Here is a 27,500-nt window from a genome sequence, read left to right as displayed (position 1 = left end):
ATGTTCCATGTTTCTACCCCATAAAGTTGTGTCGGCACAATCACTCCTTCATACAATCTCCTCTTAGCATCCATTACCAAATATTTATTTCTCATTACAATTTTTAATACCCCTAGGCATTTACTTGCTTTTCTCAATCTACATTCTACCTCCGCCTCCGTTTCCTGTTACATTCGCACCCAAGTATCTAAAGCTATCCACTTCCTCCAGTCTCTCTCCCTTAATACTCACTTCCAATCTGCTGCCATCCTTTCCCTTTGTCCATCTCATTTTACTTTTGCTTACATTTACCTTCAACTTTCTTTTTTGCATACCTTCTCAAAGGCCATCACTAGCTTCCTCAATCCCTCCTCTGATCCTGCTACAAGCGCAGTGTCGTCAGCAAACAACAACTGGCTTATCTGTAATTTTTCTCCATTTTCTTTAACCATCTCCAGTCCCTGGTCCATTACCCTTTCGTTTCCCTCTCGCACAACCCCACTCATGTATAAATTGAACAGCCAAGGCGACATAACACATCCCTGGCGATGTCCCACCTTTAGCTCAAACCACTCACTCTCCATTTCTAATTCTAACACAGGTTCTACTACTCTCGTAAAAACTCTTGACTGCTCTTAACAGCTTTCTTCCTCTCCCATATATCTGCAGCAACTCCCACAGTGCCTTCATGTATGTATGCAACAATAATCACAAAATACACTTGAGTAAAGATATTTGCAGAAACCATGAGGGAATACTAAATGTTTTCGTCTATTAAGACATCTTCAGAGTACAAAGATATACAATAGATGATGGAATGACTATAGTAACAAGAGGAAGACAGGGAAGGTCACAAATTTGCCAATATTTGCAAAAAGAAGTCCCCATAATGAATAACAAGAACAAAAGCATAACACAAAATAAAAATATATAACAATAACAAAATAACAGAAATAAAACAGAAAGTTAATGGAAGAACAAAAGTGACAATTGGTCACAAGAAACCTTTATAGCAGAACTTCACGATAAACATATAGTGAATTTAACAATTTACATATCAAGATGCAGGTAATAACAAACAGTTACAATAACAAATAAAAAAAGAAATGGTAAACATGTAACATAAATGACAATTGGTTTCTTGTGAACAATTGTCACTTATATTATATGGTTACCATTTCTTTTTTATTTGTTACTGTATTTTTGTACATCTTATTACATATATTTTAATATGGAAAGTGTTAAATTCACTATATGTTTATCGTGAAGTTCCGTTATAAAGGTTTCTTGTGACCAATTGTCACTTTTATTCTTCCATTAACTTTCTGGTTTATTTCCGTCATTTTTTATTGTTGTATATTTTTATTTTGTGTTATGCTTTTACTTTTTCTTTTAGGAATGTCCCCCGTGGGGATACAAGGAGAAGATGCCTAGTCCCAATTCCCGTCCCTTTCTTCTCGCCTCTTACGATCCAAGTGGAAATACTTGTACAAGGGGTGAAAGCGGCAGTAGACTGGAAGTGAGCATAAAGGGAGAGCGACTGGAGGAAGTGGATAGTTTTAGATACTTGGGTGCAAATGTGGCAGGAAAAGTGGAGTGAAGGTGGAGGTAGAATGTAGATTGAGAGAAGCAACTAAATGCCTTGGTGGATTGAAGAGTGTAATGAGGAATAGACATTTGGGAATGGATGCTAAGAGGAGACTATATGAAGGAGTGATTGTCCCAACAGCACTGTATGGGGCAGAAACATGGAACATAAGAGAGGAAGAGAGAAGGAGTTTGAGTGTGTTTGAGATGAGGTGTCTGAGAAGTATGATGGGGGTTACTAGGCTAGATAGAGTGAGAAATGAGGAGGTGAGAAGGAGAACAGGGGTGGAAAGGGAGTTGGGAGATAGGGTTGATGAAAGAATATTAGGATGGTTTGGACACATGGAAAGAATGAGTGAAGAAAGACTAGTAAAAGAGGTATGGAAGGCAGATGTGGAGGGAATGAACATGAAGGGACGTCCTAGGATGAGGTGGATGGATGGGGTGAAGGGGGCTTTGGGGAAAAGGGGAATGTCTGTTGAGGAAGGACGGGAGAGGACAGAAGACAGGGGTGAATGGAGAATGGTTGTATATGGATGATGTTGTGATGCATGAGGTGGAATGGGCGGGGAGATGGGGGATGAGGTAGTATGTGTGAGCAAAATTTGACGCAGCCCAAAGGGATTTCTCCCCGTCTTCTCCTTTTATGCATGGGGGGACGGAGAGGGGGGGTCGCCGATTTAATGAAGCGGCCTTGTTGTGGATGTGCTGTGTCTTGCGACACTGCTTCTGACCCAGGGCAGTGGACAAGGTGCAGGGATGACCCGTCATCCAGGAGGTGCTAAGATAAGAGGGAGGGTGGAGGGGGTGTGGAGTGTATTTAGGGATGGAATGGGTGGGAATGATTTTATGCCTTTTCCTTTTTGGCTACCTCCCTTGTAAGGGGGAAAAAGCCTTGGTATATGTGTGTATGTGTTATGCTTTTTTTCTTGTTATTCATTATGAGGACTTCTTTTTGCAAATATTGACAAATTTGTGACCTTTCCTGTCTTCCTCTTGTTACTATATTTATTCCATCATCTATTGTATATCTTTGTACTCTGAAGATGTCTTAATAGACGAAAACGTTTAGTATTCCGTTCTTCAATTCCCTTATGGTTTCTCCAGATATGTATGTATGTATGTATGTATGTATGTATGTATGTATTTACTTAATTGCAGAATGGACTGTCAAAGTCTAATAACAAAAAGGAACAAAAACACTGTGAATCGGAAGGTAACGGTTTGACCGTGTGAACACTAGTAATGTTACTGTATGATATACTTAACTTGTTGAATACATTGTTATGCAATGATTTAATTATATAAAAACCTAAACTTCATTATTAGATTTTTCTGTTGGAAAAGAAAATATATGAACCGTAAAGTTAAAAGGTTTTGTAGGGATTAATTATAAATTGTTGTTGCTGAACGCGTAGATATCTTTTCAGTCGACAAAAACTAATGTCGTTAATATATACCATGTAAAACATCTTAACCTCCTTAGAATGGGTTGATTCTTGATCTACTGACATTCCGCCTGAAATGCATATCTAATTATTTACCTAAATTTGTAGTCTTCTTACAAGTAGCTATCAATTCTAGATTTCAAGGCAGGGTGCTTGTTTTTTCCTTACTTTGAATTTTCTAGATGTTATTTGGTGAACAATCCTTATAGCCTTGATGATTCTAGCTAATTAAAAATATTTTGTAATATCTAATGACGTTGCTGAGACCTTTTATTCCAAAGAGACCGCAATGTTTATTGTTCACCTTTGACGCCAGCCTGAATAACATCTATAAAGTACGCCTTCGGGCTGGCAGGATTAATATTATTTTTGGCTACGTTAACTCTACCCATCTTTCTCTATTTGAAAATCTTATCAAGTCTTTTAAGTCTTAAAGGCATTACCGCACTTAGCTATTTTTCCTCCGACCACCGATTAATCGGCGGTACCACCCACCTACACCACTTTTCCCGCCGTAAAATCACTGTGGTAAACTATTTTCTTTTCTCTACAATCTACATAGACTGTCATTTGATATACTGGAGGAAGATTAATTTTCTTCTATCATATCAGATTCCTTCCCAAAAGCTTCGGGCTTCAAATCTGCTCCAAAAGTCGAAGGAAAAATAGCCCAGTGTGATAACGGTTTTACGACGACGTTCAACCAGACACAGCCTAAGAGATCGAACATAGTTCGACTATCCAAGAACTTGTTGACCAGCTGCTTCTGCTGGTTCGACCAAACGGGTTTCAGGAACTCTTTCATAGTTCGAGCAGACTACCTTCGCCATCGGTGATCGTGATGGGAGGGGGTGGTGGGGGAAATACTGGTGGGGCCCCGTCCATTCCGGAACCTTCGTACGTCTGTAGAGGGATTTCGTCATCGTCAACCTGTCAAGAGAAAGAAGAAAACGAGTAATCAGAGTGTGCCGCAAGAGGGGTGACTAAAGAATTCAGTACTCTTGGTTAAGTCATCAGAGGGGGCTACACCAAGGGGTGACTGAAGAATTCAGTACTCTTGGTCTCAGGACGCAGGGATCGTTGATGTTGTGTGGTGGAGAACTAACTTTGTTTCTGAGATGAGGTGATGTGTGAGAGATGTATACATGATTACCGCTTGGATACCCCAAGAACGATGTACGTTTCACTGACGCCATCATGCTCTCCTTTCTTTTCTTCTCTTTCTCTCTCTCTCTCTCTCTCTCTCTCTCTCTCTCTCTCTCTCTCTCTCTCAAACACACACACACACACACACACACACACACACACACACACACACACACACACACACACACACACACACACACACACACACACACACACACATTCAATATATTGTAGAATTTAGTGATATTTATTCCTTCACACGACTCTTCTTAAATCTCTCCTTTGTCCTTTCTATAGCTCAACGCTGTTATCCAAAGGGATAGAAACACCGGCTATTAGTCGAAACGTGAATCTCTCTCCTTTCTCTCTCTCTTTCTCTTTCTCTTTTTCTATTTTCTATCTTTCCTTTTCCTCTTTCTTTCTCTCTACTTTCACTAATCATTTCTCCCTCAGCTTTCTCTCTCTCTCCTTTATCTTTCTGTTTTTTTTTTCTGCTTTATTTCTCATTTCTCTTTCCCTCTCTCTCCCTCTCCTCTCTCTCTCTCTAAAAAAAAAGAAGAGAAAATGTGCGTATTAGTGATAGTGTGTGTAAAAGCATGTCGATGTAGTTGTCTTTTGAAGCGCACTTGCTTCTGTGAAAAGGGTCCAACGGATGAAAGAGGAGAAATGAATCGTGTTTTCTGTTGTTGACTAGGTTGAAGCTGGTGCTATCTGTATTTACGTTATTCATTTTTATTTATTTGTTTATTTATTTCTATTAAAATTAGTTGGTCCTGGAAAGCTCTAGCAAATCAGAAAGTAAACGTACAGGGTTTATATAGAGAAAGAAATAGTACAGTGACCGGATAAAATAATGGAAAATGTACACTTGTTTTATACGAGTATTTCCTCATTCCTGAGACTGTGAAATGCATGTGTTCCTACAATATTTCAAAATTATTGTTCTTAAAAGTGAACGTTGCAATGATGATAAAATAAAATGTGTGTTATACCAATCAAATTAAAGAAATTAGCCATAACTACCATTGCAAGACATGATTTTGGAAATCACGTCAAAAAATAGTAATATTGTTGTAATGATATGATTGAATCTGATTACAAAATCCACTCGTATATGACCAGGAAAATTACAATAATATTTTTCTGACATTACCTGTCATATAATCTAAAAGATTTAATATGATTTATTATATCAACGTTTATACAAATTTTACCTGTTTCAAAGCGACTTACCTTTGTCACTACCAATAAATCATGCAGTTAACTAGATATAAAAGAATTATTGACTATAAGAGATTAGTAGGAAATAATTTTAAAAAGAAGAAAGCAAATAATGCTGTTATCTTTTAGCATTCTTGCATTATAATGTAAATATGGTTAGATAATTCATCCATTCAAATTCAGAATTCGAACGTTCTCGAACAATGTCGCCTTCTTACGTAGAAAACGTAAACACCAAATAAACATCTATTTGCAATGTTCTCTTCTTTAACTAAGCTGTAGCACAAAATAAACATTTATTTGCAGTATTCTCTTCTTTAACTAAACTGTAGCACAAAATAAATATACATTTGCAATGTTCTCTTCTTTAACTAAGCTGTAGCACAAAATAAACATTTATTTGCAGTATTCTCTTCTTTAACTAAGCTGTAGCACAAAATAAATATTTATTTGCAATATTCTCTTTTTTAACCAAGCTCCAGCACCGAGGAATTTAATTTCTACTCTATAGCAAATGCATCAATCAGTCCTCGACCAAACTTTTAGGTAAGGGTCGCAAACGGGAACACCAGCAAGACAGAGTACGATTTTGTCAAGCCATTTTTAATTAATCAATTGCAAAGGCCTGAACAACTTTCACGAAAACTTTAGAATATTTGTCACTGAAAAAATAATTAATTTTCCAATTTTAATCGGTCAATTTTAGACAAACATTCAGTGATACACAGACGAGCCACACACAGGCGCGCGCACGCACGTACACACACACACACACACACACACACACACACACACACACACACACACACACACACACACACACACACACACACACACACACACAAACACACACACACACACACGCACACACACACACGCAAACACACACACACGCACACACACACACACACACACACACACACACACACACACACACACACACACACACACACACACACACACACACACACACACACACACACACACACACACACACATACAAACACACACATACATACACAAAGAGACAGACAGACAGACAGACATACAGACACACATACACACTTACACACGCGTGCGCACACACACACATACACACAAATACATATACAAACATAGACATACGCGCACACACAAACACGCGCGCTCGCTCGCGTATATAAACGCGGACGCACCCACATCCACACACACCCATCCAAACTCACCCAACCACCCACACAAGCTACATCCACAACCTCGTGGCGCAGTGGTTAGATATCTCGCCTGCCACTACTACAGCGGTCCGGGTTCGAATCCCGCCCAGGGCTGAAATAATTTCAGTATCGCTGCGCTGCAGGTTGTTACTCCAACTCTCGTGGGCGGGGAGTTGGGTATGTGTGTGCGTGTAAGGTCACAGTATTACCCATAGATCGGTCATACGAGCTCTGAGCTCTCATCCGGGAGGTTAATAACTGTCGATCACGAGTCGAACACGTGATCCGAGACCATGGTGAATCACGCCCTTTCTTCCGTACATCTCGCGCTGCAACGAACGAATTTCGTTTCATATAAATCCAGGAGATAGTTCACGGCCTCAGGCTTAAATCGAGTCAATATATTTGTCCGGAGGCTTTTATATAATTCCATGGAATATGCATTGGTGTGGAGTCCAGCTTTACCCAGCTCCTTGTAGAAATCCACCGTACCATGATCCTGACGCCCATTCCTCGTGAATACACAACCTATGGTTTAAATCCCAGTTGGAAATGAATTCATACAAACAGTCGTAACGAGTCTGTGTAGGCCTACTTGTCGGGTGGCTTCCCTGGATGTCCACATAATCACCATGGACTGTAAATATTCCTTGCTAAAATCTATACCCACCCACCCACACCCACACCCACACCCACACCCACACCCACACATACAAAACAACAACAACAACAAGCAAACCTAGTACTCTAGTGTTCGAGTTGTCGACTAAATGGGGCTATCACACTGGGTTATTTTTGCGTCCCGAATCCTATCTTCAACCTTCATTTGTATAACAGTACGTCAAACATTCTATACGAATGTTTACAATCTTTTAGTTCCTCATTCAGCTTTGATATATATGACGGGAAGATGATTTAATGTTTGGGTATTTGAAAATTAAGATAATGTAACCAAAGTCGCTTTTATTCAAACGAACTCGCAACTGTCGGCGCTGGTGAAGCCCGTGGAAGCTGCCCAGTGTGATAGCCCCTTTAACGGGGACGAGCTTAGATTGTTCCGAAACTTTAGCAGATGCGAACGAGCCCTTGCTAGCAACCTTTCCGGCATAATGGGTAATGAAATACTGCAGTCCTGCCAAACTCCTTTCTCCTTTCAGATAGAAACAACCTGTCCCCTTTTTTCCGGTCAGAGGGAATGGCAGAAATAGCAGACCACACCGCAGCAAGTTCCTACTGACACTGTACATGCCAATCGTCTTTTCGCCCTTCAATTTGCAGCCCGTCTGATCTCACTCAGAAGGCGGATTTTCATCTACTGATAGACTGACAAACGTCACCTGAATACCAACTAGGGAAAGATGATCTCTGTGTTGGTCGGCCATATGAAACTGTTCAAAGTCCTCGGCCCAGTGAACTCTCCTCTCCACGTCTGGCACCAGATGTCCATCGGCTGTTCGAACAGAACTTTCAGAGTTTCACGTTTGAAGGTATCCCAAGTTCTTCAGTGTCCTCAAGGCTGCCCACCACTCCGTTTAATTCTCTAGATGAAATACTGGTAGATTACATCTCAAAAAATTTCTGGACTTGACACACAGTCCGACTGTTGTAAACACAAGTCTATGATCAGTCCCAAAGACCTCAGTCCTATGGTAAACCCCATTTCGGCATTTTTATAGCAAGCCCATCGGCGTGGTTCTCGCCTATGGAACCAGGAGAGAAATGTTAGTGTTTCCTGTTCCAAAGCCATGGAGATCCGTACATATTTCTTTGCTAGCTCTGATGGTGACAGCACTCGAATCGAAATCGACCAAAACAATAAGTTTGTTCTTTGGTGGACACAGGATCAAGCTTGATACAAAACATCTTCACTTCAAGCCCATATACCTTGATAAGAGAATATATTACAATCATTTTCACACTGAACGAGAATCAGAGAAGAAACAATGGTCTCAAACTGTCCGGAAATAGATTCAATTTGGAAGTGGGTAGAAATAACATCGACAACCGTGTAGTTAATGAATAGAATAAACTTCCTGCAGAGGCAGTGCAATGTAGTTCAGTTCGAAGCTTTAAGAATCATTTCGATAAACACCTAAGCAAGATGCTGTAATGATCATCATTTATTTTATATTATTTGTTTTTGTTTTGTTATCATTTGTCTGTTTGATTCTCATTTATTATTAGTTATATGTCAATTTATTATTATTTACTATTTACCTGTTTGTTTATTATTTAACTATACCTATGCATTTATCTATGTATTTTATTTGTTATTTACATCATTATATTTCTTATTCATTCATTTATTATCATTATGATTTTTTTTCGCATCCGACCTAGATATGGACCAAAAGGTCTCCTGTCGGCATGCTCCGGCTTTGTAATCTTTTGTAAGAGATGAAGCCCTGGGTGGCCTTTAACTTAACCGGCATCATACACTCATTAAGTTGAATTATTCTAAAAAAAAAAAAAAAAAAAAAAAAAAAATGTCGTGCTGAATTCATCCTATGACTAAGCGCTGGACCAATCGTTGTGGCTTAACCAGTAATAGATGCAACTCTTACTACTGATCGCAACACTGCTCGGCTTCCTTATCTCAGAGGGAGCTATATTCGATCTAAGTCTTTTGAACTCCGCCAATAAAGCGTGGTAGATCGTCCTAGAAGAGGGAGAGAATGTCCTAGGTACCCACACAGAGAAGTCGACCAAAACTTCACGCTGGGCCTGGTTCGACGTGCCCGTGTCTCGTTTGTACCACTGCAAGCTCGCCGGACCAGAAGTGCCGCGTCTGAATGCCATATTTATAAATTTAGATATTTTCCCTCCATGTCCCCACCCACCACGGACCCCAACAAGGGGAGAGTAGGCACTGGGTATGTATTTTTAACTCAACAGTCTGGTGTGGTTGTGGGAATATGCACACCCACTACCTTGGTACTCGAGGAGGGGGTTCAAGACAAAGACCGTGCGGTGTCGGCCCAGGCGGTAGCTGCTTGGCTTAGTGAGAATTTGACTCAAAGGTCCAAGCCGGGCAGATAAGACGATTTGTTTCTCCAAGCCAGGATGATCCACCTATTCTTACTTTAATAAAGGACTAAATAAGCGTGTTGCTAGCATCACGGGGGCACCTCAGTGCAACCACAGCCCTTGGGCATCTCTCACCATTTAGGATTCCCGTCCCCAGCCCTGCAGGGACGTCATTCACGGCAAACAGTTGGGTTAGTGACCCACAAACAGGATGAAATGACCACCGAATTGTAAAAAGTTTGTTTGCCTTTGGATACCGGTATATATACATGTACATGCATACATACACACATACATACATGCATACATACATGCATGCATAGACAGACAGACAGACAGACAGACACACACACACACACACACACACACACACACACACACACACACACACACACACACACACACACACACACACACACACACACACACACACACACACACACACACACACACACACACACACACACACACATATATATATATATATTATGTATATATATATATATATATATATATATATATACATATATATACTATATATATAGTAATAAGAACATGGGTACGTGTGTTCACTTATGCAAAGTAGATCACTTGGAAAAAGAAACTAAGGAAGCAGAGTGCTTTCGTATATTACATCTTCAGTGCAAAAAGTACACAGCTGAACAGAAATACATATTTTATATATACATGAAGGAGGACCAAGTTCAGTTTAAATAAGAGTAGAGGACATTTACCCCCTGGAAAGCGGTAGGTCAGGTCGCAAGGGTCAATGCGTCCCACTAATGAGGGAGGGGCGACATTAGGTCACGCTCGCAGGGTTACATTTTACCTGTTATTCTTTTGCTTATTTCTTGGCAGATAGCATTGTCAAGTTTATATAAGCCTTTGTGTAAGTTAGTATTTTGATCACTGGTGGTATGGATCAAACTGCACTCTATTAAGTTTCTTACTATTACGTTTTTGGTGTAATAGATGACATGGGCATTACCCCCAATCAACAGGGTGATTATTTAAATCAACTTGTTTGAAGATTACACTAGAGTTACTTTCTTACTATTATGTTATTGGTGTAATAGATGGCATGGGCATTACCCCCAATCAACAGGATGATTATTTAAATCAACATGTTTGAAGATTACACCATCTATTACACCAACAACATAATAGTAAGAAACTTAACAGAGTGCAGTTTGATCCATACCACCAGTGATCAAAATACTAACTTACACAAAGGCTTATATAAACTTGACAATTTTATCTGCCAAGAAATAAGCAAAAGAACAACAGATAAAATGTAATCCTGTGAGTGTGACCTAATGTCGCCCCTCCCTCATTAGTGGAACGCATCGACCCATGCGACTTGACCTACCACTTTCCAGGGGATAAATGTCCTCTACTTTTATGTAAACTGACCTTGATCCTTTATGTATATATAAACTATGTATTTCTGTTCATCTATGTATTTTTTGCACTGAATATGTAATGTACGAAAGCGCTCTGCTTCTTAGTTTCTTTTTCCAAGTGGTCAACTTTGCATACATACATACATACATACATACATACAGACATACATACATACATACACACACACACACACACACACACACACACACACACACACACACACACACACACACACACACACACACACACACACACACACACACACACACACACACACACATCACGAGTCAAACACACGTGATCCACACAGACCAAGTGAATACACACACACACACACACACACACACACACACACACATATATATATATATATATATATAATAATATATATAATATATATAATATACTTTTATACTACGACTGTCCCTCCGTTATGCTGTCCTCCAACCCCTTGTTGCTGTCCTGTACCATTTCTCTGAGTATTCCTTTTCTGTGATGGGGGAATTCCCTGTGGTGGGGGAAAAGAATACTACCACCAAGTATTCCCACTTGGATCGTAAGAGGCGAGAAGAAAGGGACGGGGATTGGGACTAGGCATCCTTCTCCTTGTAGCCCTACAGGGCACATTCCTAGAAAAAGAAAAGAAGGCATAAGAGGGGCTGGAAAGCCTCGGACCAGCACCCTAAGGTTTGGGTCTTTTAATGTGCGTGGATGTGGTACAGATGAGAGTAAAAGGGAAGAGATAGGTAGTATGTTTGTGAGAAGAAAGATGGATGTGTTGGCTTTGAGTGAAACTAAGTTGAAAGGGAAGGGTGAGTGTAAGTTTGGGAGTGTAAGTGGGAGGTTATCAGGAGTGAAGAGAGGGCGAGGGAGGGAAGGGGTGGCCATTCTAGTAAGTGAAGAGATAGGTAAACGGGTAGTGGAGTGGAAGGAGGTTTCCTCAAGGATAATGTGGATGAAGGTGAAACTGGGGAAGGAGATGTGGGTCTTTGTAAGTGCATATGGGCCTGGCAGTGAGAAGAGTGTAGAAGAAAGGGAGGCCTTTTGGATAGATCTAAATGAGTGCATAGAGGATTTAGGAAGAAATGTCAATGTGATAGTACTGGGAGACCTTAATGCTAGGGTAGGAAATGGTCCAATCGATGGAGTGGTTGGGAAATGTGGAGTTCCAGGAAAGAATAGTAGTGGAGAGTTGATGGTGGAAATGTGTCTAGAAAGAGAGTTGATGATAGCAAATACAGTGTTTCGGAAGAAAGTCAAGCATAAGTACACATGGGAGAGGGTGGTGGATGGAAGGGTGGTAGATAGAGCGCTAATGGATTATGTAGTGGTAAATAGGATTATGATAGGAAGAGTTAAGGATGTACATGTGCTAAGGGGAGAGGGTGGGGGAATATCAGATCATTTTTTGGTGGAAGGTAAGTTGAAAGTGGAGGATAGATGGAGGAAGAGGAAAGGGACAAAAGGTAGGAAGGTTCTTAGAGTGAACTCTTTGAATGAGAAGGAAAAGGAGAAGGAGTACGGAAAGAAGCTGAAGGAGGAGTGGGAGGGAGTAAAGGGTAGAGTAGAGCTGGGTGTGGAGGAGGAATGGGGATGGTTCAAGGAGGGAGTCATAAAGTGTGCAAGGATGGTGTGTGGAACAAGGACAGGGGGAAATAGAAGAAAGGGTAGTGAATGGTGGGATGAGGAAACAAAAAAGGTTGTAGAAGAGAAGAAGCGAGCTTTCACAGATTGGTTACAAAATAGGACGAGGGAGTCATATGAGAGGTACAAAGAAAAGAAAAGAGAAGTAAAGCAAAAGGTAAAGGTTGCAAAGAGGAGAGCAGATGTGAAATGGGGTAAGAGTTTGACAGAAAATTTTGAAAGTAATAAAAAGATGTTTTGGAAAGAAATTAAGAGAGGAAGAGGAGGCGAATCAAGTAGAGAAGAAAAGGTAAAAGGTGCAGATGGAGAGATGATAATGGAAGAGAAGGCAGTAAGGGGAAGATGGGCAGAATATTTTAGGGAGTTGCTTAATGTGAAGGAGGATAGGGAAGGAAAGATTGCTGCAGTGGGAAGTGCGAAGAAAATGAGAGTGATGAATGAGGAGAATGGAGGAGAAATAAGGAAGGATGAGGTGAAGGCAGTTGTTAAGATGATGAAAGCAGGTAAGGCACCTGGTCTGGATGGATGCCATGCGGAATGTCTGAAAAAGGGAGGTACAGTGATGGTGGACTGGTTGGTGAGGTTATTTAATGTTTGTTGGAGAGAGGGTAGAGTGCCGGAGGACTGGAGGAGTGCCTGTATAGTTCCTCTTTACAAGGGAAAAGGGGACAAGTGTGAATGTAGTAGTTTCAGAGGGATTAGCTTGTTGAGTGTAGTTGGGAAGGCTTATGGGAGGATCTTGGTTGAGAGGATTAGGAGAGGAACAGAAGGAGTAATTGGTGAGGAACAGTGTGGATTTAGGACAGGTAGAGGTTGTGTAGATCAGATCTTTGTGGTAAGACAGATATGTGAGAAAGCTATAGGAAAGGAGAAGGATGTTTTTTGGGCTTTTATGGATCTGGAAAAGGCTTATGATAGGGTAGACAGAAAGGCACTGTGGGAGGTTATGAAGATATACGGGATAGGAGGAAAGCTTCTGGGAGCTGTCAAGAGTTTTTATGAGAATAGTAGAGTTTGTGTCAGGATTGGAAATGGAGAGAGTGAGTGGTTCGAGGTAAAGGTGGGACTTCGTCAAGGATGAGTTATGTCACCCTGGCTGTTCAACTTATACATGGATGGGGTGGTGCGAGAGGTAAATGCAAGGGTAAAGGGGCAAGGGATTGGAGATGGTTAAAGAAAATGGAGAAAAGTGGGAGGTGAGCCAGCTGTTGTTTGCGGACGACACTGCGCTTGTGGCAGGATCGGAGGAGGGATTGAGGAAGTTGGTGGCAGAGTTTGGGAGAGTATGTGATAGAAGAAAGCTAAAGATAAATGTGGGTAAAAGTAAGGTGATGAGATGTACAAGGGGTGAAAGTGGCAGTAGACTGGAAGTGAGCATTAAGGGAGAGCAACTGGAGGAAGTGGATAGTTTTAGATACTTGGGTGCAAATGTGGCAGGGAAAGGTGGAGTGAAAGTGGAGGTAGAATGTAGATTGAAAGAAGCGAGTAAATGCCTTGGTGGATTAAAGAGTGTAATGAGGAATAGACATTTGGGAATGGATGCTAAGAGGAGACTGTATGAAGGAGTGATTGTGCCAACAGCACTGCATGGGGCAGAAACATGGAACATAAGAGAAGAAGAGAGAAGGAGTTTGAATGTGTTTGAGATGAGGTGTCTGAGAAGTATGATGGGGGTTACTAGGCTAGATAGAGTGAGAAATGAGGAGGTGAGGAGGAGAACGGGGGTGGAAAGGGAGCTGGGAGATAGGGTTGATGAAAGAATATTAGGATGGTTTGGACACATGGAAAGAATGAGTGAAGAAAGACTAGTAAAAGAGGTGTGGAAGGCAGATGTGGAGGGAGTGAACATGAGGGGGCGTCCTAGGATGAGGTGGATGGATGGGGTGAAGGGGGCTTTGGGGAAGAGGGGAATGTCTGTTGAGGAAGGACGGGAGAGGACAGAAGACAGGGGTGAGTGGAGAATGGTTGTATATGGATGATGTTGTGATAGCATGAGGTGGAATGGGCGGGTGGATGTGGGGGGTGAGGTCGTATGTGTGAGCAAAATTTGACGCAGCCCGAAGGGATTTCTCCCCGTCCTCTCATTTTATGCAATGGGGGGACGGAGGGGGGGGGTCGCCGATTTAATGAAGCGGCCTTGCTGTGGATGTGCTGTGTCTTGCGACACTGCTTCTGACCCAGGGCAGTGGACAAGGTGCAGGGATGACCCGTCATTCAGGAGGTGCTAAGATAAGAGGGAGGGTGGAGGGGTGTGGAGTGTATTCAGGGATGGAATGGGTGGGAATGATTTTATGCCTTTTTCTTTTTGGTTACCCCCCTTGTAAGGGGGAAAAAGCCTTGGTATATGTATGTATGTATGTATATATATATATATATATATATATATACATGCATATATGTATATATATATACATATATATGTATATATATATATATATACATACATACATGTATATATATATATATATATATATATATATATACTGTATATACATACATACATATACATATATATATATACATATATATATATATATATATATATATATATATATATATATATATATATATATATATATATTCATCTGGATGTCCAAAACATCTTCAACGGCGGTAAACCAATTGAGGAGTCGGTTTAGTCGTCGACAACCCGGCCGTGCAACAGGTAGTAGTGGGTCACGTGGTATCAACCAAGTTATTGCTGGGTACAGTGCTCACGCACTTGGTTAGATAAACCTTCAGCTACTTACTAAGTCGTTAGAGGTTATGTAAGTCATACATTTCTACATTAACAGGCCCATACTAAAATACCTGTTAGCTAAATAGAGCATAGTCAGTTTGACAATCCGTACTAGATTATCCGTTAATTTGCCTAGAGGTCATGATTAGAGTAAGTGTTAGCTTAGTAAAACGTCCAGACTTCAGGCATGATTAGTTGAATGCAGTGTTTCTTTATAAGGAAGGCTTAGCGCTTTCTAGTGCTCCTCAGGCCGAAAGACGCGAAGAACACTTGCTGCGCGCGGATCCGCTAGGCGCGTCAGGTCTTCGCTCACTCACCTCGTAGTAGCTGTAGTCAATGTCGCCTCTGCCAGACCAGTTTCCCGATCCGTAGTCCGACTGAAAGCATAACACAAAAGATGCAAAACCAAGGAAAGATAAACAAATAAAGAACAAGAAGCATATTCATATATACATACATACATACATACATATATATATATATATATATATATATATATATATATATATATATATACATACACATGCACACACATACATATATGTATATATATATATATGTATGTATGTATGTATGTATGTATGTCTATAAAGCAAATAAAAATGTTTACTTTTAAAGAATAATAATGAGAATAACCATATAATAATTATAGCAATTTAGGAGCAAAATCAATTTATTCAACTGAAAATAAAGTATTTATCAAATCAGCAAATATAAATTAATATCAGTCTTTCAGGGTTCATGTTCACAAATAAACAAAACAAAAAAAGCAAAAGATTCACACGTGCTCCCCCTCACAAGATGTGCTGCGAGTCGTTACTCCAACTCTCGTGGACAGAGAGATGGGTGTGTGTGTGTGTGCATGCAAGGTCACATCATTACTCATAGATCGGTCATATATGAGCTCTGAGCTCTCTTACGGGAGGGAAATAGCTGTTGATCACAAGTCAAAACACGTAATCCAAGACCATGGTGAATCACACACCCACACCCACCCACCCACACACACACATACACACACATGTATGTTTGTGAGGGCATGTGTGTGCGTGCGTGTACACTTAAATGTATGCGTGCGTGTGTGTACGTACATTTGTGTGTGTACGTACGTGCGTGTGTATATGTGTTTGTATATGTGTTTGTGAGTGTTTCAAAAAATTGATTCTATACAAACATACAAATAAAGAAGCTTAAGGTTAAATCAGTGAATGTCAAAAAAATCGACCTGAGTTACAATAAGGATGATACTACAAAAAGAAAAGAAAAGAAAACAAAGCAGCTACAAACAAGGATTCCTAATTTGTGCAAGCGGTTTGATAATGACAGGATACCTTATTTTTTCTATCTATTTTTTTTTCTTTTTATTTTTGTTTTGTATGTACAACAATCTACAACTTTAGGGTCACTGCCTTCTTCAAGATTTATATCCCTTCAGATTGGGCCAGGTCTTTTGGTCAGTGTTCATACACGCACGAACACACATACATACGTTCGTAGGCGCTTAGTTGCATCTAAACATGTCATCTTACCTTACAATGTGCCCGGTCTTACCCCGCTGAGAGGCGAGATCGAATCCCAACTCACTAGTGAGATTCAAACGCCACCGAGCAGGCTAGACGACAGAAGAGGTTTACAAGTGTCCTTCAAAATAAAGTCACTACCAAAAATCACATCAGACTAGAATAGATGACATTAATGTTTCATGCCAAGTGATCCTACCGTTTTACCGTCATGTTGCTAAGAAATAAAGTAACGAAAACAACACTAACAGCAAAGAAACCAAGAGAGCAAGTAATAATGAGGCGAAAAGTAACGGACCAAAGAAACAAAACAAAACAAAAACAAAGAAGCAATGAAACACGGAGACAAGGAAATACAGGGAGCAGGACAAAAAGAGGTTGCACAGTTTGCAAGAAGGGTCAAAGTACGTCCTCCCACTCCCCCTCTTCCTCAGGTCTGCCCCCGATTTTTTTTTTTTTTTTTTCCATTGAGTAAGATTTTACTAGATCAGGAAGAGAGCTACAGCCTGATGGTCGCGTATAAAGTTGGAAAGGAAGGACAGTGAGTAGGGGAACTTGTCGGCGGCCTATAAATAGCGTTGTGTGTGTGTGTGTGTGTGTGTGTGTGTGTGTGTGTGTGTGTGTGTGTGTGTGTGTGTGTGTGTGTGTGTGTGTGTGTGTGTGTTGTGTGTGGTGTTGTGTGTGTGTGTGTGTGTGTGTGTGTGTGTGTGTGTGTGTGTGTGTGTCGTGGGGAGGGCGCACGCGTGTGGATCTACGTGCGTACCTGTGTCTACGCTCGTGTGTGTTTGTTTGTAAGTGTCTGCGTGTGTGTGTGTGTCGTGGGGAGGGCGCACGCGTGTGGATCTACGTGCGTACCTGTGTCTACGCTCGTGTGTGTTTGTTTGTAAGTGTCTGCGTGTGTATGTGTGTCCGTATGCATCAATGTGCGTGTGCCTGTCTGTGTGTATCACAATGTATGTGATTGCGTGTGTCTTTAGGTTTGGGTTTGCGCGCGCGCGCGCGCGTGTGTGTGTGTGTGTGTGTGTCTGTGTGTGCGTGTGTGTGTTTGTGTGTGTGTGTATTTACCTAATTGTATTTACTTAATTGTAGTATACAGGAAAGGAACAATACTCGTAGGGTCCCGTCTCCTATTTTCTAATTTTCTAACGTACCTGGACTCAAATTCATGTACAGTTCCAACTTAATCTATGTCTTTGATTTCCTATTATCATATTTAGAATTGAACTCACGTACTGTTTGAGCTTGGGTTACATCACCTTTTAAGCTATTCCACATGCTTGTGTGCCTGCGTGTTGCGTAACGGCACGAAAGTGAATTCGTGTTAACTGTTAACACCTGTGCGCACGGAACACCTTATTTGTCTGAACATATTGTACTCTATCATGATGGATGGATGATAAAATGGTCCAGCACTGCTCACATATGCTTCGGTTACACTGCATCAAAGGGATAGGTATAATAACACAAATCGGACCACAGGCGTGCTGTCGATGATGAATGTATGTTTACGAAACGTTACCAAGAGATGACTACTCGCACCTGTGAAGAGTCTATCAGCCTAGAGTGCCAACGGCATGATATAATCATGTTGGGTGTGTATGTACATGTGATGTGTGGAGAACATCCATTTGAGCAGGTCGCAGATCAGCGCACGCGCTCTAGACCACCCGTCAGTAGGGTTGGGTGAATGGGGAGAAGGGACGCTTGTGGCTGAGGGACGGGAGTGGGGTTGCAAGACACAGAGGTAAGTAGGTAGCGGAGGGGAGAAGGAAGGAGATACTCGAATGGGCGGAGTGCTACTCGTGGGCGTTGTAGGACAAAAGTCCGTGTGGAGGGTGGAGAATGTGGGAGGGTGGAGGATGTGGGAGGGTGGAGGATGTGGGAGGGTGGTGAAAGTGGAATAAAAGGGCAGGTTATACGGGTATTCTGTCTGCAATAAGCAAAGCTTTTGTCCTTGGAGTCTTAGAGGTGGTAACGGAGAGATTTAAGAAGGGTCTTAGAAGAACAGAAGGAGAGTTCAGTAGTTCAAAGTGGTCCGCGTTCATTCTTGAGTGGAGGTTGGTCAACAGCCATAAAAGAATGCTGTATGACTCTGGTCCTTAGGGGTGTCACTAAAGTCTCTAAAATATCGACAGCACAAAACGGGCAGTCGGTACCCCATACGGAGAGAAGACGAGTTGAGTGATGAGATGTTCTGGTGATGAAGGGTTGGTGAGGGGAAGGGCTGAAGGAGGAGGAAGAGGAGGAGGAGGAAGAGGAGGAAGAGGAGAGGACTTGACCTCATGAAATTGCGGGTGAGGATACTGAAAGGAACTATGCTCATTTGAACAAGTGTTCATATGACTTGTGCTAATGTATATACGATGGCTGGATATTTTCCGGACACCTCGTATTAATTGGTTTTCAGTCCACGTTTGCATGAGTGATCTCATTGTCTCAGGGCGAGCGTCGGAGAGGATTCTGGAGAAAAAGAAGCAACGCTCAGGTAGACATAAGGCAGGTGTTGGTATTATGCGCCCCATCCCCACTCAGTGGGAAGTGAGAAACCCCTGGTAGAGCAATAGAGCAAAGCCCTGTCAGTTGCGGCACTTTTTTTTTTTTCCGATGTTAGGTCGCCTCCCCACCAGGCCAGGGCTGTTTTGAACCAACGCAGTAAGTCCTGGGAACCGAACCGGTCTTCCTCACTCCATCTATTTCTAAGTCAAAGGATTACATAGGAGGAGCATGCCGACAGGAGACCTTTTGGTCTATAACTAGGTCGGATGCAAAGAAAATGATAATAATAATAAATGAATAAGTAAATGAAATATAATAATATAAGTAATGATAAATAAAATAAATAAATATGTAAAATTAAATAATAAACAGGTAAATAGCAAAAAATTATAATTTGACAGATAAATAATAATAAATGATAATCAAGCAAATAATAATAAACGGACAAATAATAACAAATAAACAAATAATATAAAATAAATGGCAGGGATTACAGCATCTTGCTTAGGTGTTTACCTAAACGAATCTTAAAGCTTCGAACTGAACTACATTGCACTGCCTCTGCACGAAGTTTATTCCATTCATTAACTACACGGTTGGCGAAGTTGTTCCTACCCAATTCCAAATTAAATCTATTTCCTGACAGTTTGAGACTATTACTTCTTGTCTGTTTCGCATTCAGTGTGAAAATTTTGTCACTTTTGATGTCAATTCCCTTTAGAATCTTAAAGACCTATATCAAGTCACCTCTGAGTCTACGTTTTTTTTTAGGGGAAACAGATTCATATGTTTTAGTCGACTTTCGTATGATTTGTTTTTTATATTTGGAATCAGTTTTGTGGCTCACAGTCCTTTTCCTCGCCTCCCTTTATTCATTCTCTCCATATGTCGAAACCACCTTAGCACTCGTTCTATCGTCTTCGACAGTTCGCTTTCCACTACTGCTGCTGACGACTTGCAGGTTTGAACTATATTACATTGCCTCTGCACGAAGTTTTTTTCATTCATTAACTACACGGTTCGATTCCCACCACTGCTGCTGACGACTTGCAGGTTTGAACTACATTGCACTGCCTCTGCACTAAGTTTATTCCATTCATTAACTACACGGTTCGATTCCCACCACTGCTGCTGACGACTTGCAGGTTTGAACTACATTGCACTGCCTCTGCACGAAGTTTATTCCATTCATTAATTACACGGTTCGATTCCCACCACTGCTGCTGACGACTTGCAGGTTTGTTCGGGCTGCAATCAAGTAGTCTTATTCAGTCGAAGAAATCCCCGTTTCCTACAGAAAAAGGATTAAGTGAAAACATTTAGTAAGCCATCTTACTCCATTGCCACCGTGTATAGCAGTGGTTCCCAAACTATCTTACCTGACGCCCCCTTTTTGCTTCCAGTAGACCCGCACGCCCTCACTCCCTATTTTGTTCACGTGAAATGATTCTTGCATTTATTTCTTAGCATTGTTCAGGAAAACAGATTTCTGTTTGTAAGGAGAACTAGCTTAATAGAAAATGGGTTGGAGTGCTTGCTATAATTATACTTTGCATGTATGTAATGGCAGATATGTGTTCTTTGAATGATTTTATTATTCTAATTAAACAAATATTTTTGAGCAGATGACTTCACGTCCCCCTTGTATCCTTCTCACGCCCCCCTAGTTTGGGAACCACTGGTCTATAGGGTAAGCTATTGTCTCCATATTTCTCCCGCTGTTCAAAGACCTCGGGGTCACGCGATAACCAAAGTTTACGTTTCTCTATGAAATATTAACAAGATTTTTTATTACTTCTTGCCAATGGGATTCGCTCTCCACTTAAGATGCATAGCATCCACGGAGATCGCCCGGGTCTACCATGCATTACCTCTGAGAAATATAATTACTAATGTTTCTTTGACAGCATCTACATAATCTAGAATTTTTTGGTTTAGAATCTGACGCCCAGGATGAACTGCACTTTGGTATAGAAGTTTCTGTGTGAGTGACCTTATGTGTGAATTCCTGTTTTGATAATCATGAAAAAAAATCGGATTTTATTCAAAATGTCACAAAGAAAATAACGTCTTGTTGTGATGTAGATTATTAACACATTCAACTCGTATTAAATGATGTCTTTTCATTTGGTAAAAAAAAACAAAAAATAATAATAAAAAAACAAAATGTTTTATTATAAAACAGCACATTAAAAATATTACGTCTACTGGCCTCCCCGTGGTGGACTGATGACGTCATATTTTTCTGGTGCTGTTTGATCATCAAACATTTTGTTGTTTTATTATGATTTTTTGTTTTATTTGGCCAAATGACAAGACATCGTGTCATCGGAGTTGAATAGGTTAAGAGGGTCACTGGGCTCTTTGTGCCTTTTCTCGCTCTTCTTGGTTCTTGGCCACGTTTGTGGGGGCGGACTCCAGTCTATTACGATGATAAATCTGACAAAATTCTTTAAGAAATTTGTCGCCGTAAACCATGTTCACACACACGAAAGAAAACAGACTTGTTACCTTTAACAACAAATCGCGGAGGTATTTAGAGCGTAGTATGTCATCCACTTTTTTTTTTTTTTTTTTTTTTTTGTCAGTGATAGAGTGGAACAGTACCTGCACAGTCCTTGACTTTCTCATATAGCTTGTTAACTGTTCGTTTTTTATTCCTCTTTGCTATACTGACGTTCTCTTAGGAGAATGAAATCGACGCACACACACACACACACACACACACACACACACACACACACACACACACACACACACACACACACACACACACACACACACACACACATATATATATATACATACATACATACATACATATATATATATATATATATATATATATATATATTATATACATATGTATGTATATATATATATATATATCATATAGATATTATATATATTATATATACATATATATGTATATATGATATATGTATATATATTATATATATATGTATATATATGTATATATATATATATATATATATATATATATATATATGTATATATATATATATATGTTGTATGCATTGCATTTCAACAGTCTGCTTGAAATGCCAGCCAGCACCAGTGCACACGGACGCACGCACGCATGAAGAGTTTTGTGGTAGTGAGCCCGCTCAAGACCTCATCTCTCAGGTCGAGCAGGGTCAAAGCAATTATCTCCGGGGTCACCAGCCAGGCCACGTTGCCCGTTTCGACTCCAACGGTCGAAGTATGATACCGCAAGACATCGATATTGCTAATCTATTTTTTCTTATGGTTCTATGTCCACTTGGACATAGATTGTAAATATGTAACTAAGGATTAAAATTGTGTAATTTAATAACAAATATTTGAGCCTTAGCTCAACTCTAGTCAGGCCAAATTGGCTCCTTGTAATTTAAACTATTGAACGGAATTCCTTGTCGCTAACTCATCAGAGTTCCCCTTTTATAAGACCCGGTCATCTAGCCTGTAGACAGACTTGGAAAACTGGTCACAGCCTATACAGACGGGTTCTTGCTGTACCAAATTGCATCATTAAAACAAAGAACGATCTCCGTTTCTTCCAACCGGCTCACTGTCCTACTGAACTTTCGCTTCCGCTTCTCGAGGATCGACTACGTTATCCAATTCCTCCTTACAAAAAAAAAAAAAAAAAAAAAAAAAAAAAAAAAAAAAAAAAAAAAAAAAAAAAAAAAAAAAAAAAAAAAAAAAAAAAAAAAAAAAAAAAAAATATTGAGAAAAAATATATATAAACAACACACACACACACACACACACACACACACACACACACACACACACACACACACACACACACACACACACACACACACACACACACACACACACACATATATATATATATATATATATATATATATATATATATATATATATATATATATATACCGTCACCTCGACCTACGCCGCAAGTAGCGACGCTCTAACACATTCGGCTCACAGTGCCATACTAGAGGGAATGCTACAACGCGATTGGTGGCACCAGGTGGGGAGGCGAGGTGGCACCAACACATACATACATACATATACCAAAGGCTTTTTCCCCCCTTATAAGGGAGGTAGCCAAAATGTTCAAGTCTCATCGTATATACACGCTAAGGACTCGCTGGTTTAAACAAAGGCCATAAAGGACTCGGTGTAAACAACGTCCGAGATCAAGGACCGACACGGAGGTGTTGGATATCAGAAAGTGAGGACCGATATGGACGGGCCCGTTTCATCTGGCCTCCATCGATAGGACCTTCGCGGAATTGCCATGTTGCACACATGCTTAGCAAATGGGATCCCAAAGAGAATAAAACATGAAAAGAAGAAGAAGAAGGAGAAGAAGATGAGGTAGAAGAAGAAGAAGAAGAAGTAGAAGAAATGAGGAGAAAGAAGAAGAAGAGGTAGAGGAAGATGTAGAAAAAATGAGGAGAAAGAAGAAGAAGAGGTAGAGGAAGATGTAGAAAAAATGAGGAGAAAGAAGAAGAGGTAGAAGTAGAACAAATGAGGAGAAAGTAGAAGAAGAAGAAGAGGTAGAAGAAGAAGATAAAGAAGAAGAAGTAGAAGAAATGAGGAAAAAGAAGAAGAGGTAGAAGAAGAAGATGAAGAAGAGGTAGAAGAAGAAGAAGAAGAAGAGGTAGAAGAAGTAGAGGAAGAATAAGAAGAAGTAGAAGAAATGAGAAGAAAGAAGAACAAGAACAAAAGGAGAAGGAGGAGGAGGAGGAAGAGGAGGTCGAGAAAGATAATGTCGCCATGGATGGAATCGCTGCATATTGCTCATAAAAGAATCTCATAATATTCATGAATTAACATTTGATTCAACATAGTGTCATGACGGTCACGCTAATAAGAAATTCTCAAATATAACCCTTTCCCTCCTTCATTTGACCTAAGTTATCAGTCGAGTTCAGGTTGTTATCGCACACAGGACAGGACTGGAATGCTAATGCGAGTATCTGATATGTCAAAGTTATGCTGGACAAAGATATACGTTCTGGTTTGATCGTACAATACTCATGCAACAGCTTTGGGAAGCGAGAAAAGTAATCGACTGATCTCTAACCAAAGTGATTACCATCAAACAAGTAAAGTAATGGCGGCGGCACGCTAGGCCGATTCTCGCTAGCATGCTACTCGCTTTTGCTATTTCGCTTGAGTATAAAACGATTTCGGTTACAATATTTTAGACTTCCGTAAGCAAGAACATCTCAACAATGTGTCTAACATTCGTATTCTAGGTTTAACTTCTCTTAGTTCGTCGTTCAACTTCTCACTATATGACCCAATAGTCATTTGGCATTTGATTTTGAAAAACAAAAGATCGTAAACGAAATAGTTTCTATTTAAACGAAGTCGCAAAAGCAATAAGCATACTAATGAGAATCGTCCAAGCGTGTCGCCACCTTAACGCTGATGGGACAATACCGAAATTTTTAACGATTCCGACAAATTAATTATTAAGAAATGTACTTTGCTCAAAAAATATTTGTTTTCCAAAGCAACTGTAGGGCCTGAAAATAATATAATCATTACAGGTATCGGAATTGGAAATTTAGAAAAGTATCGGGATTCGTTTCTGAATCGTTAAGAAATTTTGATATCGTCCAATCACTAAAAGTAATACTGATGGTTGACCCTTTGACTATTAAAGACGATTTTGATATTACGTTCTTGCTGCCTTCGGGTGATTTTTCAATCGAAGAAAACATTACGGAGTTTACAAGGTGAAGATCCTTTCAGTTGACACTTTAACTTGCAAAATCAACTTTGAATTTTAACGGAATGTCGCCAGCAATCAAATTATTTTGTCGGCAATAACCAGCGATTCTACCCGTGGGGACAATACGGTATCGAACAGAGGGAAGTAAAGAGGTGGTATAAGGGAGATCTAAGAAAGAGAACAGTTCAAAGTAACTAGCATTTAAAAGAAAACATGGACTGAGAGTGACGCGTCTATTTCTGACGTTTCGTCTACTGACTTCCTCAGCGCAGACGAAACGTCAGCAATAAACGCTTCCACTCCCAATCCACGTTTCCTTTGCCGTCTTTAAGCAACTTGTTCACATGGATATTAATTCTAATTTAACTAGCATTTATTTTCTAACCTGAAAAGAATGTTGAGTGAATCTGGCCCGTATGATGTCACTATATTTCATAAAATGCTGCCTGCATGAAACTTTGTATTTAGTAACCCATACGGTATTTGCCAGATAAAGGATTAAGATGTAAGCCAGTATGCACTAGAAACCATTTATCTGATGATCAAAAGAGGTTGACAGTGCCTGAGCGACTGATATTTCCAATCATAGTGGCGGCTCCTAAGAACAGAGAGAGAGAGAGAGAGAGACAGAGAGAGAGAGAGAGAGAGAGAGAGAGAGAGAGAGAGAGAGAGAGAGAGAGAGAGAGAGAGAGAGAGAGAGAGAGAGAGAGAGAGAGAGAGAGAGAGAGAGAGAGAGAGAGAGAGAGAGAGAGAGAGAGAGAGAGAGAGGGAATAATAGCACAAACTATTAGAACTTAATTGCCTAAGCATAGGCCTGGAATGAATGGAAAGAAATCCGAGGAAGAGGATGAATATGGGACGATAACTAGCGTTTCTATCCTTGGGGAGAATGTTACGTCGAAGAGATGAAGTCATGAAGGTGGTTTAAGGACAGGTTCCTAGAATGGTTACCCTCTATTTTGCTAACGTGGAAGGTTAACCCGGGAGAATTTTACCCAAATTGAAAAAAAAAACTGTGAACAAAAAACATTTATTTTGAAAATACACAATGAAAATACAATTCTTCACCTTTCACCCACCCTTAATCTAGTCAACCTAAACACTGAAGTCACTGGGCGTGTCGAACCGGCGCCACGCTGCCAAACGTATGAGTTACAATACCATTTCGAAAACACCTGGAGAATTCCACCCTGGTAACCGTTTAAGGGCAGGAGATAAAAAGAGAATCGAAGTTACAGAAGATTGGTATCCTTTAAGAGTGGAAATCAGTCTCCAATCACAAAAGCATCCAGCACGAATCTAGTCCTCGGGATGCCAATAAAGTCCCCAAAATATTGACTTCAACAGATTGACAGTGAGCACCTCGTACAGCAGATTTGTCTGTTAAATGAATATGCAGCATAATAAGAAAAGACTCGAAGCTTTTGGTCTGTTTTCTACCATCATGCACTGTGTAAGTTTTGTCATAAGAAAACAAGGTCGACGATGTTCTGATGAACACAGTCTTGACCCATCGTGACTCAGTTCAGACCGAAAGCTTCTAGTCTGAAGAGGAACGTCATCTGGTGTTTGACACGACGAAGTTGATGGCGCGTGTCACGACAGTATTCTCCTGAATGGCACAATCCAACTGGACTTGACCGTTGAGTCAGAACGCTATTAGTGAATCACGCGTCTTGTACGAGGTAGAACGCAAAGGCGAAGTAATCGAACCCTTCAGTCTGACAAGAAGGAAGGAGAAAGACAAGAACGAGACGAATCTGAAACAATAAACTGGCTATAGTTCGGTTTTCCCCCCCTCACGCTGCTGCATGATGCGTCAGCAGCACTTGACGCTTATTTGGCACGAGGATGGCCCAGCTGAACAGTGACCAGGATTTCGAGGAACAGGCTGAAGTGTCTTTCAAGAACCTCATCCAAGGATGAGCTCACCCTTGCTGGCAAGAAGCCATGGAAGGTATTTCTTCGGTGGAGGCTTGAACTGCTCTGCAGTATTTATATATATATATATATATATATATATATATATATATATATATATATATATATATATATATATATATATATATATATATATTATATATATATATATATATATATATTTTTTTTTTTTCTCTTTATTTTTTTTTTTTTTTTTTTTTTAAGGTATACGGGGAAGGTCTGTTGGACCTCGCCTCGTGACTGCGAAGATCCGGTCTCGATTCCCAATGGTTACCTGTAACTACTAATACCTCTTGATGCGGATGACCACTTCCTGTCGTCAGCTTCACGTCACCCATATCGTCGACCTCCCCTGCCACGGCGTCCGTGGTCAATGTCAAGCTCGAAGAAGACAACAACAAAAAGAAGAAAAAGAAGAAGAAGAAGAAGAAA

The 27,500-nt window shown here is 40.4% G+C and overlaps 1 protein-coding gene across 6 annotated transcripts in view; it reads right to left on the bottom strand.

Moving 5' to 3' along the window:
• The window catches only part of LOC143038861 (uncharacterized), a 603,232-nt gene that overhangs the window by 86,669 nt on the left and 489,063 nt on the right, over positions 1-27,500 (bottom strand). For 4 of the 6 annotated variants that reach the window (XM_076208495.1, XM_076208497.1, XM_076208499.1 and 1 more), the window contains exons 5-6: positions 15,707-15,766; positions 3,836-3,944 (exon numbers count right to left, since the gene is read on the bottom strand). In XM_076208495.1, coding sequence (XP_076064610.1) covers positions 3,836-3,944; positions 15,707-15,766 — 169 coding nt within the window. The remainder of the gene's footprint in view (positions 1-3,835; positions 3,945-15,706; positions 15,767-27,500) is intronic. The other 2 variants (XM_076208496.1, XM_076208501.1) reach the window with 1 other exon arrangement.

This window comes from Oratosquilla oratoria, chromosome 25, assembly GCF_046742065.1.
Source record: "Oratosquilla oratoria isolate Oo_2021 chromosome 25, ASM4674206v1, whole genome shotgun sequence".
Lineage (NCBI taxonomy): Eukaryota > Metazoa > Arthropoda > Malacostraca > Stomatopoda > Squillidae > Oratosquilla > Oratosquilla oratoria.
The sequence above is the reverse complement of the archived record's forward strand: the minus strand, read 5'-3'. Positions and strand labels throughout refer to the sequence as shown.